General features: G+C 45.3%; 1 protein-coding gene across 1 annotated transcript in view; it reads right to left on the bottom strand.

Moving 5' to 3' along the window:
• EHD4 (EH domain containing 4) overlaps positions 1-19,191 on the bottom strand; it is a 75,494-nt gene that overhangs the window by 10,920 nt on the left and 45,383 nt on the right. The window contains exon 4 of the mRNA XM_006178853.3: positions 5,186-5,598. Within this exon, the coding sequence (XP_006178915.2) occupies positions 5,186-5,598 (413 nt within the window). The remainder of the gene's footprint in view (positions 1-5,185; positions 5,599-19,191) is intronic.

The raw sequence follows: 19,191 nt of genomic DNA, 5'->3' as shown, positions 1-19,191 counted from the left end.
ACTCTGGGCCAGCCATCTCCTCCCAACCTCGCTCATCCGCAAACTGGAGATTGCAAACCTTACCTTATAGGGTTGTTTTGAGAACTGAGAGAAAGCATGTACTTGAATGCATTTTGTCGACAAGAAAGAGGAGTAAAAATGTTGTCAGTGACCAATGGTCAGAGCCCTGCTGCTGGACAGGTATTCAAAACAGAGCAGTCCCCTGGCTATTTAGTCCTCACTGAATAATGAATAAACTCTCTATATTTAAATAGCTACATGATGAATTTGGGTTCTAAGCTTTTCATCCACAAGTGAATGACATTGGACCCTGGGAAACTTTGAACATTCTTACCGTGTCCAATTCACTCTTTCCCTTGTATAAAACTGGAAAAGTCCCAGCTCATCAGATGGTGATGACTGGGGGCAAATCAAATGGATCAAAATGTCAATTTTTCTCTGGGCTAATAATTCAATCAGCAGAAAGAGATGTTTCCCTTTTAAATGAACGTGAATTTATAGTTCACACCTACACTCAGCCACAATCTCATTAATTGTGTCCAGGGACAAGTGACTGAGAAGCATGTGTGCAGAGTGACACTGGATACATCCACCCTGGGCTTGGAGGGCATTCCCTGGCAGCGAGTGCTGGAAGCTTCTAGGGATCATGGGCAGTAGGAGTGGAGATGCTCATGGAATGTGGATGAGCTGGGTGGAGGGTGTCAGGCTGGGAAACACAGTTCAGCACTGGGTAACCTCAGGGTTGCCCAGACTTTACATGCCCTGCTTGGGAAACCTGCATCTTTGTAGACCCAGTTGGAAACCTGCTTAGAGCATTTAACCTCTGGGGATCAGCACATTTTAAAAGTGGGTTTATGATGGTATAAAAATTTAATTCACAAACTAAAGACCCAGAAGATGAACCCACAGGGTAGTGAGAGTGTGAACCTGCTAGAGGCAGTTGATTGGCTTCCACTTGGGGGTTTGTTATTCTTTTGAAATTGAAGGCGGCACCAACAGCACGTGATTCTGAAGAGCACTGAAGGGGGATGTGCGGGAGCCCACCCAGCCCTCTGAGGCCAGCCTTCAAAGAAACAGGCTCCCCTTTGTGGACTCTGGCAGTGACACACCCACAGTAGCTTGGGGCTACAAACGGAGCCACTTTTAAAAGTGCCCCTGGTGGACTAAGTGTTAAAAGGATGGTCATCGGCCACTGTGGGATGATTCTTACATCACTTAGCTTGGGTCCACTTGGTGAATTTCAAAACGTCTGACTCCTCCACAGAAGGGATGGGCAGGGCAGACAGACCGGAAAGCTGGGCCCTGCCCGCGGCACGTGACTAAGAGGAGAACACGCTTTGAAGATGAAACTAAGTTCCCCAGAACTATAGTAAACCCCTAAATCACCGACCTGTCCTTTTCTTTCTCATTTTTAGTTGTTCCTTCCTCAGATGTTGATTAATCTTTTATTGAACAAAGCCCTCCAAGTGAGTGGGAAGCTTTTCTATTCTTGGGCAGCGTGTTTGCAAAGGGTGGGGTCCTGTAGTCAATTTGTCTTGCTTTTTACCTTTGGGCATTGATCCCATGAACTACTGTGACTTGGAGTTTGAGCCTTACTTCTTTCACTTGGCTATTTTAATTATAGCCAAATAAGACTAGATTTATATTTTCTAAACCCCTTTTTGTTTAGCTTTCCCAAAAAAGATTACTCTAAAAAATCATGAAATGAAACTTGACTGGCATCTTAGATTGTGAATAGTCTTCAAAGAAGGTATCTGTCTACTGATATCATAAGACATAATCTTTGAGGCTAACCAAAAAACCCACTCTAAAGGTTTCCTGTTCCTTGAAATAGAGTTGTGAAATATATATACATATACATATAAATAGAAAAAGCAGGGAAATCATTAACTTTCAAGAGATTGTTGATAAGAGTGTCATTTTTCATATTATTAAAATGTCATCTTTACGAGAGCTTGTCTTGATTACGGCAGAAGCTGGCAGGACGCTAATGCTGCATGTCTGGCTTTCTCTCTGTATGGGCCACGAATTCGACCTAATTGTGGTCTTCTATCAATAGACATACTCCACACCCCAACTCAGATCCGACACCTCACAGGTGACACCTGAAAACTTATCCTTTGCATGCTTTCAAAATGAGCTTGATAAACCTCTAAACTTTGTAGGGTTTCTGTGGATGGAGGATTTTATAGAATAAACAAAATGACAGATTAATGCAGAAAGCAAGGACATAGTAAGGAGCAACAGATGCTGTCCACTCTGGATTTCAGGTGAATGCTTTCTGGACCAGGGAGTCAGGCCCACTGGAGTGTGAATCTATATTTTGTAACTTCAGGCTGTGAAGCCTTGGGCAAGTTACTTCACCTTTCTGAACTTCAGCTCTCCATGTGAGAAACGAAGAGAATGCTCAACTTTGTGCACTTATTGGCAGGATCAGACAAAATTACACAAGAAATGAAAATTGTAGAGCTTCTGGAACCCTGCAGACCATCATAAGGATTGGCTTGCAAAAGTAAAACTGGATCAAGAGAAATAAAATTAATATACCAAAACCAAAGAGTGTTTGTATGAAACAGAAATGTTGCAAAAAGAAAAACTCAGGTGACTCCTTGCCCATTTCAGCAACAAGTTCACAAATGGAACGTAAAACAGCAGATGGCGTATAGAGTGGATGGCATCGGTCAGTGGCCAAGGCCATTGTGCTGAGTTCTGCTTCTTATCCGCCTGAGTCTATTTCCTGTCCCCCTTCTCAGCATGGTACCGCCCCAGGAACACACTGGCACTGAGAAGCTCAGGCTGGAAACATCCGTACTTCAAACATTTTCCTTTATGAAAAGGAACAAGCCAGATACTATTCTTAGCAAGAAAAAAAAAGAAGCTTTTTTCCTAGAAGTAAGATCAGCAAGTTGACTGCCCTCTGCCCCCCACCCTCAACACAAGGGCTTTCATTATTCCTGGTGTCAGGACAGAGCAGCATTCTGTGCCTCTTGAAACCCAGGCCATGCCAGCCCATTCACAGCGTCCAATGCTCCAGGACAGCAGCAAAGTAAGTCCCATGTGCTCGGCACCCCCAGTGAGCTCTCTGCCCTCTACTTTTTTATGTGACCGAATAGAGCTGCATCTTGAGTCACTAGGCCCTCAGCAATGACTGGTAAATGAAAAACGTCCACAGGCATTTAAAAATAATTCACAACATCTTGAAATCTGCAGACGCTATGACATCATTTCCCAGCCTTGGTTCTAAAAGCACTTTGGGTATTATGTACCCTGAAGGTTAAGTCCAGCTGTAGCAGCTGGAGAAGAGAAAGGCCACGTGCCAGGGGGTCACCAGATGGGCAAAAACAGACTTCCGGCCACCAAGCATTAGGCCCAGGACAAGCAGGGAGGGAAATCACTTCAGGACAGCTGCAATAAGTGGATTTACATGCCTTGTAGAACTGGAACAAAAGTGGCTGTAGTTCTGGGAGGAAAGCAGCTGGTACCAGGAAGGAAAGATAAAGAGCAGTGACTCACAGGAGCACAGGTGACCGCAGACCAGCTGGGCCACGCAGGAGGAGTGCGTGAGTATGCACAGGGTGGGGAGGTGAGTGGAGAGGAAAGGAGCAGATCGAGGGACTGCGAGTGGGGCCACGCAGACAGGGAGGTGTCTCTTTCCACCTAGAAGGGATGCTGCCCTGGCAGAGCACTGGCAGGAAGGCAGTGATGATGAGGGATGAGGAAGGAGGTGTTGGATGGCTGGTCACGGCCCAGCCATCACACTCAGCGGAGCCCTCCCCACGCCCCTGCTCCCCTATCAGGGCCCCTCCTCAGAGCAAGTGTCCACATCCATCAGCACACAGCTCACCATTCTGTAACTGGGGGGTTCGCCACCCCCTTCTCCACCAGACTAGGCTGCCCATCCCTGGCCCAGGGGTGCTGAGCAGCTGCTGACTGAAGGAGGCAAAGTGATGGACTCCAGAAGGCTGGCCTGTGGGCCCTGAGGCCAGATCAGAAGGCACTCACGGTGCAGCAAGAGGAAGTGGGAGGGGACATGGGTTCTTTGCCACCAGAAGATAAAGGAGAAGTGAGCTGACCTCACTTGCTGACCAGGGTATCTGTGGATCTGGAGAGGCAGGCCCGGGGACTGGTTTGAACCGAAGGGGGAAGTCCGAAGTAGAAGGCTAGACTGAGAGCCAGGAGGGCTGCCTTTTCATCCTAACTTTGCCACTAATGGATTAGGTGACCTTGGAGGAGTCATTTATCCTACCTTGTGCTTGTAAAGTTAGGGAGTCAGGACAGACATTTGGTCCCCAAACTCACACACACACACACACACACACACACCTCTGAACCAGAGGCTCTGGGGCAGGGCCTGGGAGTTTGCATTGCTTAGAGTCCTTGGGTGCTTCTGATGCTCGCCGGGACTAGATAAATCTGGGGGCACTTCTAACACTAGAGGAATATGATTTTATGAAATGTACGCATAGATTTTTAAAAATCACTTTTTCTATACTGTTTCTTAGAGGAGTCACATGCTCTTCTCTTTTTAGAGACACGACAGAATTGACTCTACTACTTGAGTTCGGTCAGATGACCATCCACTCCTGTGGGGCAGAGACTCCTGAGGCTGCTGAAAGGCTCAGCGACAAGGTGGGGGAAAGGGAGCCACAGCCCAGAATGGGGACGGGGTGTGACCCCCAAAACCAGCATACTTGGTGGGCTGGGCTGAGCCAACCTTCCTCCCAGGGCCACTCTTCATCCAGGTGGTGACACAGGGCTCTATGCTTTAGGCCACCCCACTGGTCCTGCCAACGCCACCTCTCTCCGGTTCAGCCAGTTACTTCCCTCTGTCCTAACATAACAGCAGCTTCAGGCGGTGAGCACCTGGATTGGATTCCTGTGTGCCTGGCGCTACACCAAGCACTTTGCAAGCCAGGTCACATGAATCCTCCCCGGCACCCTGTGATGTGCTCTTATTAGCTCCATTTTATAGAGCAGAAAACAGATTTGGAAACAGGTTTGATCATTTGCCCAAGATCACAGAGCAAGGAGCCAGAATCTAAAGAGGGATGCTGATCATGAGGCTCTCTTCTTAACCCATTCCACATCCTGTTCCCTGAGGCTCCTGGAACGGAGCCTCCCCTCGACTTTCCCTTAGAGAGCAGAGCGTGGGAAGGGTCCCCAGCGGGGGCATCTCCTGGCTTACCTTGGCCAGCCTTGCTCGCTTGATGAGGTCATTGAGTTTGCGCACTGCTGCCTTCTGGGGAAGGCTCTGGATGTCTCTGAACAGGTCCTGGGCCTCAGCCTCAAAGAGCCGGCGGTTGTCAGTGTTTTGCAGAGGCTGTGCCCAGAAGGAGCCGATGTAGACACGTAGCACCTCGGGCGTGTTGATGACCTTGCCCAGGGACCACATGAGGGCCCCATAGACGCGCATGAGCTGCTGCGTGTCCACTTGGTCGGCCTTGTTCAGCACCACGCGGATCTTGTCATCCTGGCCCCGGAAGGCCTTGATGGCCTCCGAGAACTCGTCCGAGATATCCAGTTTGTGTGCATCGAAGAGCAGAATGATCCTGTCTACCCGCTCAGCGAACCACTGCAGGACCTGGCAGAAGTCATACCCTACAGGGAGGGAAGGGCACATCAGTGCAGCCAACTGCTGCGGGGAACACGCTTTCCAGGAGGGCTTGGAATCGCAAGGGTCTCCAGCAGCTGCCAAGGAGAGAGCCCTGTCTCCAAGCTGGAGGGCCTCATGACCTGCAAATCATTTCAAATGGGCCCCGTGGGCTGGATGCACTGAGTTAATGCTGGGGATCCTGGGAGCCCTTCCTTGGGAAGAAACAGAGAATAGAAAGGGGCTCTTGCTCATTTTGATCGGGCATTGCTTACTTCCACATCTGTAATTTCATTTAGTCCCTATGAGTCTCTTGTTTTACCTTGGACAGTCCTTTAGATCAATGGCAAAAAAGATCAATAGCTCTGTAAAAATGCAGGCCATGGGTCCAAAGCTCTTAACTCCTGCCAAAGACTCATTTTGACGAAAGAACCAGAGATGGAGAAGGAAGAAAACTTGCTTGGAGTCCCATGGGGTGCCCAGGAAGGACCACCAAAGAGAAATCACCTTTTTATTTTTTTAAGAATGTTAAGGAAGAGGGGCAGGTATAGCTCAGTGGTAGAGCACGTGCTTACCATGCATGAGGTCCTGGGTTCAATCGCCAGGACCCCAGTACCTCCATCAAAAGATAAACACACAAATAAATAAATAAATAAACCTAATTACCCTCCCACCCCCCCCAAATTAAAAAATTTAAAAAAGAGTGTTAAGGAGGTCAAAGGTTGGCCTGATCCAAACTGTGACCTATATTGTTTGGACCATTTATATCTTAAGTATCTTGTAAATATTTAAAAAATTGTGTCTCACAGCCATTCTGTGAAATGGTCTCTTGCCAATTTCTTTCTAAAAATGGCTAGGCCCATGACAATTCTGTTTAGTTTGCTTTGGCCACGTGCCAATACGCTTCAAATCATGCAGCTAACTCAACACTCCCCTCAGCCTTTGGTCAAGACTTTCAGGCATTTCCCCAGGGAGGCGAGTCCCACGAGAAGCAAACAAGAAGGGCCAGACCCACAAGGTTTATTTTTCACTCTCAGTCTGATTAGCTGTGGGGTCAGAGCCTCAATGCAGCCCAATCAGAGCCCAGATGGCACCTTTCCTGACCCCTTCTTTAGTGCTCTTGTCTCTTTTTAAGATTTTGAAAACTTCCAAACACATATAAAAATCTAGAGACGAATGTGATGAATGCTGATATACCAATTTCACACCTTAAGAAATTTTGACACTTGTCTTTGTTTGCTTCAGATACTTAAAAAAAAAAATTGAAGCCTAGTTTATTTATGTAAAAAAATACCATACAGCAGTGAGCATAAACTAGATTTTCACTTGTCAACACAGGCAAATCTCCCACAAATTGGTGAATAAAGAATCAGTTTCAAAAGGACACTTACAGTATGATCACATTCAAGTACAATGTTAAAAAACAAAGCACCACTCAGGAGCCTGTGGAGACACGCTACAGCACGGACACAAACATGGTACACTGGTTTTGGGATGCTGGTTGACTCTGGGACGGAGGGAGTGAGGGATCTAAGGTAGATGAGAAAGAGTCTAGAGGAGAGTGAGCTTTGGGGCAAAAATAAAGGGGGTCCATGGACTGAAGAACAGGTATAAGGGGAGTACTTGGTCAAGCAAACTGGATTCAAACACATTTTTTTAATAAGGATTTATTTTTTTGGCGAGAGGAGGTAATTAGGTTTTACTTATTTATTTTTTAGAGGATGCACTGGGGATTGAACCTAGGATCTCCTGTATGCTAGGCATGCACTGCACCACTGAGCTACACCCTCCCCTTCAGACACATTTAAATAAAGAAAATGTTCAGAAACGCTGAAGCCCCCTGAGGACCCCTCCCCAAGTCCTTTCCTCAACCTCCTCCACAGAGGAAACCACGGCCGGATGTGGGGTTTGATGTCACCGAGCACGTGTGAAGGCTGCCTGTCCACGCTTTTCACTTCTCTTTTCCGGCTGTCTCCCTGCGGCACTCCCTGACTCCCCGGGGGTGAGGAGGACAAAGGTAGTTCCCGGAATGTGGGCCAGAGTTTATTTTGATCAGCAGCCAGGTTAGAACAGAGGGAAATCAAGGACCTACTGGACTGGCGACACAGTAGTATGTGAAGATACAGAGTCAAGATTTCACTCCGAGTTCTGCCCCTGCGAGACCAGACCCTCCTCCTGAGATAACAGTAGGTTCTGTCATTTGACACAGTAACCTGTGCGCCAGACAGCTTGATCCACCTGGTAGATCCTCAGCAGATGAAAGACAGTGCTGCTCACTGGGGCCGGGAACAAGCCCTGCGTGTGGGCTTGCTTTTCCAATGGGATGGTTGACACTCTGACACTCTCACTCGGTCTCTTTCATGACCAAAACTGGGTAACTGAAGGTTCAGAAACAGATTAAAGAAAATGCTGTGTCTGGAGTGCACACTGGAGAGGACACGAATTGCATTTTTCTGAACACTCTTCTTGTTGGGCAGGGAGTGGGGAAGGTCCCTTGGGGGCCACAGACACTGACGGTGGGGCAGACAGTCTCCTGCCCCACTTGTTAGCAGGTTGGGGTACAGACAGGTGATCTAGAATCAGACATCTCCTTCCACCAGAGGCTGCTGAATCTTGAGGGAATGATGCAAAGACCCAGGGAAATGAGAATTTATTTATGGCAGAGGTGGCTGAGTTTAGTCAGTGGTGGTGGCTTCCTAACCTAGTTTCTGAGCCCAGCTCTCCAACCTTCTCATCAATTCTGTGAACCTGATTTTCTGAAAAATTCCTCTTCTGCTTAAGTTAGCCAGAATCACCTTTTTTGGTTTGCTACCAAGGACCATGATTGGTAAATAATTTTTCCCCACATCTAAATATTTCTGATCTCTGGATGCCTCTTACAATTAGTACCAAAATAAACTTGCCACCCCAATTGTTATCACCACCACTGTGCACGTGCGCCGTGCAAAATCCAGCCATGCATGCACGCCTCTCTTCCTCCAAGGGCCACCTGGCCTCAGTGGTTACCTTTGATAGACACACATGCGTTTAAACTTTAACTTAAATTTGGGTTCTTAATTGTTATTTTATAAAAGACTTTATGCCAATGCTTCAGGGAAATAAAAAGTTACTGGGAATAGAGCTGCGAGATGTAAGTTTATTATAAGTGAAGCCAGTACTCATCTCTGGAGGAAGGGCTGCAAGTCCCTATTTTCTTGCTTTGAAGTAACAACGAAAGCTTCATTAGGTTTAAGAAGTATAAGCAGGTAGTGAACTGTTTTGTTCACCACTGAGCAAGTGTGAAAAGATTGCTTGTTACACATTAGGCAACACAATCAAAGGCCAAAAAAAAAAAAAAATCACCAAGTGTCTCAAAAGAAAGTAAAGAAATGCAGTTTGGTGCAGCCACTGTGGAAAACAGTATGGAGATTCCTCAAAAGACTAGGAATAGACTTACCATATGACCCAGGAATCCTGCTTCCAGGCATATATCCAGAAGGGACCCTACTTCAGGATGACACCTGCACCCCAATGTTCATAGCAGCATTATTAACAATAGGTAAGACATGGAAACAGCCTAAATGTCCATCAACAGATGACTGGATAAAGAAGATGTGGTATATTTATATAATGGAATACTACTCAGCCATAAAAACCGACAACATAACGCCATTTGCAGCAACATGGATGCTCCTGGAGAATGTCATTCTAAGTGAAGTAAGCCAGAAAGAGAAAGAAAAATATCATATGAGATCGCTCATATGTGGAATCTAAAACAACAACAACAACAACAAAAAACCAAAACACAAACTAAGCATAAATACAAAACAGAGATAGACTCACAGACATAGAATATAAACTTGTGGTTGCCAAGGGGGCGGGGGGTGGGAAGAGATAGACTGGGATTTCAAAATTGTAGAATAGATAAACAAGATTATACTATATAGCACAGGGAAATATATATAAGATCTTATGGTAGCTCACAGAGAAAAAAATGTGACAACGAATATATATATGTTCATGTATAAATGAAAAACTGTGCTCTACACTGGAATTTGACACAACATTGTAAAAAGGATTATAAATCAATAATAAATAAATAAATAAATACAGAAAAAATTTTAAAAAATAAATAAAAGAAAAAAAAAAAAAAAGAAAGAAAGCAAAGAATCATCAAAGCTGGGAGAAGCTGGTCTGCTCAATCCCCACCCCCAACACAGTTATTACTATTTTACCATTTTCAAGCATACAGTTTAGTGGCATGAAGTGCATTCACACTGATGTGCAACCATCACCACCATCCACCTCCAGAATTCTTTCCATTTCCCAAACTGAACCTCTGTACCCATTAAACAGTAACTCCCCTCTCCTCCTCCCCCAGTCCCAGGCAACCACCAATGCTACTTTTTGCCTTTACAAATTTGACTTCTCTATAAGTACTTCATATAAATGGAATCATACAGTACTTGTCTTTTTGTGACTAGTTTATTTCACTTAGCATAATGTCTTTAAGGTCCACCCATGTTGTAGCATGTGGCAGAACTTCCTTCCTTTCTGAGGCTGTATTGGTCTGCTCAATTCTTACATCTTCACGAAGTAAGATAGGCACCAAATATCTAACTACCAAAAAATTCCAGCTGATTTTGAAGAAAGGATTGGATTTAATATGTTATTTAGTCTGCCTCCTGAAGGAAATGATTCAGAAGGACCTAGAGACCACTTATTCTCAAAGTATGGCTGTGTAGCTGAATCAATATGGCGCTTGTTAAAATTTAGACTCCCAGCCCCTCCCAAGAACCATAGACTCAATCCTTGGGGCTGGGCTTGGTGACTTGCATTTTCTAAGCTCCCCAGAAGATTACTATGCCTGGTAAATTTTGAACATCCCTGAAGACCAAGATATACGATGGCAGAGATGTGCCTAAAAACAAACCAAAACAAAATATATTAAGTAGTTTTTTTTTTCCAACCATAAGATGGTTAGATGATGTATCACAGAATTGAGGAAACAGAATTTAAAATTGCTTATTTAAAGATGCATCTTAAAATTTATGAATGCCCTGCCACCTTTGCTCATGCTGGGCCTAGACCCTAGCAAGTCCTTCCACTCTGGCTTAGGACCTAGAAATCTAGCCCCAGTCCCTCCATCCTTTAAAAGACGGGGCTGAACCTTGATTAAGTGGCATGTTACTTAACTTCTATAAGGTTCAATTTTCTCATCTGTAAAATCGGGTTGCTGAATGACTACACGAGAAAATGCTTTTAATAGTCTCAACCACAGTGTTGAGACTTAGTAATCTTTCAACAAATACAAACTTTCATTATTATTTCTGCCCCTCATCCCCCACCATAGGTAGATTCAGGTGCTCCCTATTCTGAGCTCCAGAGCCCTTTGCCTGTTCTCCTATTATACCCCTTGACACAGAGTATTATAATCAGATGAATGTACAGAGCTCTCTCATTAGATCAAAAGTTCTTCAACCATAGGGACCACATCTCCCTCATGGTTGCACAGGACAGTGGCTATCAGTGTGGGCTCTGGACTCAGGCTGCCTGGATCTACTCCTGGCTCCATCACTTACTAGTTCTGTGACCTTTGGCAAGTTACTTCATCTCTCTACACCTCATTTCCTCATCTGCCAAATGGGGCAAATAATAGTGTCCACATACTTCAGGGGGATGTGGAGTTAATATACATGAAGCATTTAGAATCACCTTGGCACCTAGAAAGCTCTCCCAAAATGTTATCTACTGGTTATTTAAAAAATCCTTATATCCAGTCCCAGTGCACGGTGGGGACACAATAAATGTTCGTTGAAGGATGCTTGGTTGAGGCAAAGGATAACCATGGAGAAAACTGACCTAATTAGGGTAAAGGTAACAATGCGATGATGTTTGAGCCAAGAGAGAGAATCAGTGCTTAGGAAATAGCTAACAGAATGTACTGGCTGAGCAGAGAGCCCTCATATTTTATGAATAGAGCTAGTGGGCTCACAAAGGCCCAGTGGCCTTTCCTTCCTTGGTTGTGAAACAAAGGGAGTTCTATCAGTTGGTTTTAAAGACTCTGGTTTGCTCCTAAAATAAAGTGATGATTCCAATCACTGGATCCTCCCTGGCTGAGGAAAGCCCTGTGCACACCCCCAAGGGCCAGGACAGCTCCAGGCAGACATTCGCACTCAGCAGGTGGAATACAATTAACTGTCCCAGAGGTTCTGTTACAGACAGAGGGTGCTCGGGTCCCTGTCACCACCAGAGTCAGTCACACTATGCTAAGGGGAAGCTGCCACTTAAAACAAGGTTGAAAACCAGTGGCCCTCGGACTGAAGTGCCCTCGGCTGCTGTTTTGTTTGGTCTACACATCTATTACATTTTGAGTTGACTGTTTGGTCAGGACATGCACTGGCCACTTCTGAGTACAAACACCATGGCTCTGACTCAGCCTTAGAGACAGAACTGCGCCCTCTGGGGAGCCGCCCAGCTCTCCCGGGCTCCCTCGGGGCCTTTCCTACCCTGCTTTCTCCAGCACCGGAAGCGTGCTCGCCAGGAGAGGCCTCAGCAAGGCTTCCTGAAGGATTCCGTGTTTTCTGTGGGGAAATGTGCTCAAAATTTCCAGAACTGGCTTTAAACAATCTTTTGGAACATGTCCCTGTGGAAGTGGAAAGTACACTAGACATCTTGGAATTTAACAAGATATTTCAAATACAAAAAAAATGTTTTAATGGATTAATGAATAGCTATCGAGCATCTAGGATGTGCTTGAAACTGTCGCTGAGGGACATACGTCTATAAAACTAAGGCTGCCAGCTGTACTTACAATAACCCCAAACTAGAAATAATCCAGATGTCCTTCAGCAGGTGAACAGATAGACTGCGCGGCACCTGTACAGTGGAAAGCTATCAGCGATAAAAGCAGTGAGCTAGCGGCACGTGTACCCACACGGGTACAGCTCAGAAACACAGAGTGAGAAGCCAGACACTACAGAGCACATACTGTATGATTCCATTTACAGTAAATCCCAGAACAGGCAAAGCTTCGGTGACAGAGAGTAGATCGGGGGCTGCCCGTGGCCGAGGGTGGGGCTGGGACTGACTGCAAAGTGGCACAAACAGAGAAGGAACTCCTCAGGGTGACAGAAAGTTTCTATTTCTTGATGTGGGTGGTGGTTTCATAAGAAACACAAGTACATGAGCAAATCTGCAAATTTATCAAAAAGCACTAAGTTGAACAATTCAAATGAGCACATTATCGTGTACTATAGATGTCAATAAAACGGACTTAAAAAGCCAAAAATTGAAAGAAAGAAAAGAAAAGAAGGAAGAAAGGATAAACAGAAAGATGGAAAGAAGAAAGAAAGGGAGAAGGAAAGAAAGAAAAAAATCCATGGCTGCTAAACTTGTTTGAAGATATACATCTTCACACATGGCTGAATGGACCAGGAAGTTGAAATCTGTTTGTCAAGGGAACTATGTCACCAAACTGGCTGTAGCTGGAGTTGGATTTAGCTAAAGCAGGAGCCCTACACAGAGGTTAATGTAAAACTTGGCTTGTCCACTGGAACTTCGAGAGCTGTGTAATTCCACAGTGTCTCGCCATGTGGCCAAGGTGATTAAAGAGCCTTCCACAGTGATGGATCAGGGTCAAGAATGTAGAGTTTATGAGAATCAGTTCTGGCTGGGCAAAATGCAACATGACCTGGGGCACACTCAGACCTGGGTGTGTGCACACGGGTGCAGTGTATGTATGTGTGTGCACGAGTGCACATGGAGGGCACAGGAATCACAGTAATAGAACTGTTCCTAGGGTGCTTAATATATTTTAAAAAATTTATTCATTCAATCACATTTCCATTCTATATGACCTCCCAATGGAACTTCTAATAGTCTGGAAAAAACCAGAGGTGTAATCAGTCCTATTGTTTAGAAATATAGTTTCCATCTTTGCAAAAGGACCCAAAAGCTATATAGCTTTGGGAGCTGGGAAAGGGAATTTGTCCGGCGGAAGATCCCAGCTTGGCATTTGGCTTCATGTTCTGGGAACAAAGAGGGGTGGCAGGAAGGAAGGGGCCCCTTCCACCCAATCAGGGCTTCCGTCACAGCCCTATGGGGACCGTGGCCTCCATCCCTGCTGAAAAGACCCACCAGGAAATGGCATCCGAGGTTAGAACAGTGGCCCTCGGCTCAGGTAAACACAGGGTGGGGGCCCTGAGGGAGCAAATTGGGCAGACTATTTTTAATAGAAGAATAGAAAAAATAAAAATGCTTTAGTTTCTTCCCAGAGCCAAGTTTCCAATTACATGAGCTTTAAACAAGATGTGTGTCAACAAAAGGATGCAAGATAAGGGAGGAGACTGAGACTGAGGCCATGTTCTCCCTGCTCACGCCCCAAGTGCTGTTCTTGGGGTGGGCAAGGCCACCTGGCCTCTTCTCGGACCTCTCCTCTTTGGTGGGGCACCGGCCTGCCCCTCCCAGAGCTAGTAGCATGGTTCCACACCAAGGCATTCACACCCCTACCCCACCACTTACTGTGTGGGTTTGTTTGTGTAACATGGGCCTCTCTCCCCAGTTCCCCCAGGTATCAGGTCCATCTTTGTGTCCCTCCAGCACCTGGTTGATTGTCCAGCACAGACTGTCCAGACAGGCACTGAGAGGCTGCCAGTGCCCCTTAACTGCCCATCCTGTCCCCAGGCTCCATCCTCTGTGATCTAGCCCTGAAATGAACCCCACCCCTTCTTAGAACTCAGATAATTGCCCAAACTGAGTCCCTAATTACTTCTAGAGTAAAGGTTTACAGAGTCTTCATGACTAGCTCCAGCATACCTCTTCAGCCTTTTCTGAGTTTTACTAAACTACCCTCCACACCCCAGGAACCACACTGTGCTCTTTGCAGTTTCCCCAAAGCCCCCTGCGGCTTCCTGCCTCTGCACCTTTTGCCTGGAATGCCTTCCCTCTTTTCCCTCTCCAACTACCCACCCCTTTGGTTCAGTGCCCCCCAGGAAGTCTTCCCCAGCCCAGTGGAGCTAAACCTCCCTGCCTCCTGAGACAGTCTGTTCTCCGCCACGGCCAGTCTCCTAGACGAGACTCTAAGCAGCCTGAGAGCAGGGACAAGTTGTTATCACGTTTGGAACCCAAAAGCCCATTGTAGAATGCTTTACACTATCTAATCAGGTTCCCTTGTGATATATTCTTCCAGCACCAGTGATTCTTCTTTTGTGCACTTATACTCTATAAGGATACATTTATTTGGTGATAATAGGACAGAAATTCTGAGGGCAAACTCCACCCTTTATTCCATTCACCACTGTACATCTAGGATCTACCACTGAACATAGGAGGTGGTCAATAAATTTGGTTTACTCTTCAAAAAACTAAAAATAAAACTATCGTATGATCCAGAAACACCACTCCTGGGTATTTATCCAAAAGAATTTAGATCAGGATCTAGAAGAGAAAACCAGCACTCCTGCGTTCACTGCAACATGATCCACAGTAGCCCAGATGTGGGAACAACCTAGATGTCCATTGGCAGATGAATGAATAAGGAAAACATGGTTTATGCACACACTGGAATATTACTCAGGCTTAAAGAAGGAAATTCTGTACCATGTGACAACCCGGGTGAACCTTGAGGACATTAGGCTAAGTGAAATAAGCCAGTTGCAGAAGGGCGAATACTACATGAGTCCGCTTACATGAGCAATCTAAAATAGTTAAACTCAATCACAGCATGGAAAGGTGGTGGCCAGGGGCCGAGGAGAGGGGGAAATGGGGAGCTGCTAATCAATGGGCATAGAGCCCCAGTAACACAAGGTGAATAAGTTCTAGAAATCCACGTACAACACTGTGCCTACAGTGAACAGTACTGTATTGTACACTCAGTTATTTAAAAGGGTAGATCATATGTGCATGTTAAGTGTCCTTACCACAATGAAAGAAAAGAAAAGAAAAGGTGGCTTAATGAAGCAAATTGACTTGAACAAGAGGTATATTTTTTTTTCTTGATTTTTAGCAAGTTAGAGGGTTTAGTTGCTTAAATAGTGTCGTGAGTTTCTTTGAAAAAATGGCTGTTGCTAATTACAGGAAGCACAAATCATCTCAAAATAAACATCAAATACCTGGGTTCACTCAGGTGTTAAATACATATTTTCAAAAATAGTCACTTCAGTTAACAATAACAGCTGCTTCAATTAAACATGGGCAAGGAGTCCTTGTATTGTTTCCAGGTTGAGTTTACTTTGTAACTGGAAAAGGCTGTTCCTGAAAATGTAGTGGGGTTGGAAGCAGAATGACAGCTAAAAATAAAGAATTGTAACAAATATTTACTGAGCCCTCTCAACATCCCTGCACTGCCCAGAGAGCTTTCCATCAATACAGCCTCCTGGAATCCTCATAATAACCCCATGAAGCAGGTACTGTTATTGGCCCCCTTTTATAGGTGAGGCTACAGACTCAGAGAGGTTAAATAACTTACCCAAGGTCACAGGGCTATTTCCCTGGGGAGCCAGGATTCAAGCCCAGGGACACTGATCCCAGAGCCTGCAATTTCACCCACTGTACTGCCCCATACGTACGCTGGGATGGTGGGATTAGAGGTGAGTGTTATTTTCTTCTTTATTTTTGTAGTAAGAAAAAAATAAGCACGTGAAAGATGATGGAACCATGTGTGACTGGGCTAGCAGCATTACTAAGGAGGCTGCTTCCCCCCTGTCATGTTTACAGCTAGGGTCTGAATTTCTAGCGCTTTCTGGTCTACCACCACCTCAAGAAACCTCTGAGGGTGAAGTGTCGTCTTTGCAACTACATGATGCTCTGGGGGAAGAGGGTCCCCTTCAGCTGTGCTGGCAAAGCCAGCAGTGAGCTGGAGTGAAAGGGGCACGGACACTGCTCCTGCCACCTCTGAACCTGTCCTCCTCCCCCTCCCAGCGGACCACATGCATGGGTGGGGTGGGTAGGCTGAGAGTGGGGAGGGGCTGATACTACACCTCTCCTTGGATCCAACAAGACTGCCAGAGAGGACAAACACCTTGGTCTCCACATCTGCACAGAAGTCACCTCTTTTTGCAGAAGTTCCAGGTGTGTTTGCCTCAAAGTTTTCAGATGGTAGTGCTGCCTCATGAAGAACATAATTGGCTACAAGAAAATCCCTGTGGTTACAGAGTTCCCTGCCTCACTGTGCCTGGCTGGAGGTGTGGCCAGTGGGCAGGCGACAATTTGAATTAAACCAAGGACCGAACCGGTCCTGGGATGGGCTAGCTGTTGTTTATCTTCTGTCTCCTCTCCCCACTCCTTCTTCCTGTGGAATTTAGTCCAAGACCTTGTGAATTAATTTTTCTGTGCCTGTTTCCTCCTAAAATAAACAAGCTAGCCTCATAACCTGTCTCTCCTTCCTCCAGGGGATGTTGTAAAGATAAGGCTGGGGCAGACGGGGCCACGTGACCCAGAGGCCCACGACACCATGCACAGACAAGGACCAGAGAAAGGCTCTCCTCGAGTATTCAGCCCAGTGAACCAGTTGCTTCAGGTCACGTGACCAAGTCAAAGGGAAAAGTGGGCTTCATATTTAATTTTCCATTTCAGATTAAAAATTAGGTTAAGAAGCAGGTCTGAGCCTTAGAAAAAGACAGCAACAGTACATAGCATTTCAGGCTCTTTGCTGGAGAGAGAAGTTGGTGAAAGTCTACCATGAAAAACCTACATGTCCTGGAGCCTGGCTCAGACACCTGTCTTTGCCTGGTCTCAGTTTCCACTTTTATCAGAGGGGTCAGGTGATCAGCATGGATTCCTTCAAATCTTAAGGTTATATTTGGGGGTTCTGAATATTAAGCTTTTCTGAAATAAAAAAATCAAATTCCCAGGAAAATCTATTTAATGCCTGTAGAGAAGATATCATCTAGTTCCAGTACCAGCATAAGAATATAAAACCATTTGGATGGTTACAGGAATACTCAGTGATTAACTCTAAGTGACAAGACTAACAGGTAACACGTTTCATTTTATATACTTGTTCCACTGGACTCCTGTGCTACGGCACTGTGGGCCGATGTGAAGGTCCCTGCATGTTGCCAGAGGGGCACTTAGTTGCCCTGCAAGATTAATTTCCTTGTCATCCAATTCTAAACACCTCTCTGTTGAAAGAAATTACCAGAGGAAAAGACAGAATTTGAGACTTTCCAGGATGCTGAAGTGGTCATTACATTCAACCGTCTAACACTACAGTTAATAGAATCCAGGAATTAAGTGTCACGCACATAGAAATAGCCCCTTCCTCATTTTCAAGTGGGCTTTGTGTACCTCGAGCAAGAAGGTTTCATACAATATGGCTCTAAATCAGGCAGAGGCAGTTTGTACTTGTATGGAATTTTCTTGAGGCAAAATACCAGTGGTATATAGATTCCACTCAGGCGTGGAGACCAAATATTTACAAACAAGGCCTCAGCTCTGGCAATGCATCTTGTCATTTTGTGGTTCAGAAGGGCAAAAAGACAATGTCTCTTCAAGCCATGCTTTTCTAAAGAGAAATGTTAAACCCAGAGGGTGACAACTTTGGATCAACAAATGGCGTGCAAGTGTCCTCTGACCTTGATCCCCCTCCTCCGGCCCTGCTCTGTTCCTCCATTTAAATATTCTCAGAGTTGAGTGAGTGTCTAAGCATTTGGATAACAGTCATGAAGACCAGCTCCAGCAACGAAGTTTCAGTTAACTGACTCCGAAAGCCAAACCATTACTCAGAGAGGGTTATCTCTGTGTTTATGTCCCAGATAGAAAGACAGATCAAGTCAGTAGGGAACATATGAGTCCACACTGGGTTCTTTATTTAAAAAAAATAATTCACTTATTTTATTAAATAAAAGTCCATGTAGTTACCAATAGTATTTCAAAATGGTAAAATACCAAGGGACAGCTTTGAAAAGATCTGTAAATTTGAAAAGATGCTCAACCACACAAATAATGAGAAATGAAATTAGTATTATAATGAGATGCCATTCACCGATCAGATAATGCAAAGATAAAGCGAAGATTAAAAAAAAATTAGTAATGCCCCAAACTGGGGAGGATGTGTGGAAACAGGCACTTCTGCATTGCCGGTGGGAATGTCAACAGGTACATCTTCTAGAGAGGGCATTTTGGCATCAGCTAACACGGTAAAAAGATCACAGTTCCTTTTGATTCACCAATGCCACTAGCAGGAGTATATCTTATATTACTATGCAAACTGCATATACTTGCATTGCACCTGCAAAATCTGCACTGTATATTCTCCATGGCACCAACAGTGAAAGATTAGAAACAGCCTGAATGTCATCCATCAGAAGGACACCAGCTATTAATTCCAGGGCACATCCATATGATGAAATAGGAAGGAGACAGCTCTGAAGTCCCGACAGATGCCCTCCAAGACTTACTAAGTGGAAAAAGTCTTGGTGTGGAGCAGGGAGCCGAGGACCCTCCAACTCAGAGGAAGCCCATGAGACTGCTGATGGGGTTTGTTCTGGGAGAGGAACTGGGGGATGTGGGTGGGACAGATATTCCTCATTATCTCATTTTTCATCCCAAGAATGTACACACATCCACACAAAACAGCAGTACTTCCCAAGAGTACTTCAGAAGGGCGAAATGCTGAATAA

Source organism: Camelus ferus, chromosome 6 (assembly GCF_009834535.1).
Source record: "Camelus ferus isolate YT-003-E chromosome 6, BCGSAC_Cfer_1.0, whole genome shotgun sequence".
In the NCBI taxonomy this organism is placed as follows: Eukaryota; Metazoa; Chordata; class Mammalia; order Artiodactyla; family Camelidae; genus Camelus; species Camelus ferus.
This window is presented reverse-complemented; position numbering and strand designations above follow the sequence as displayed.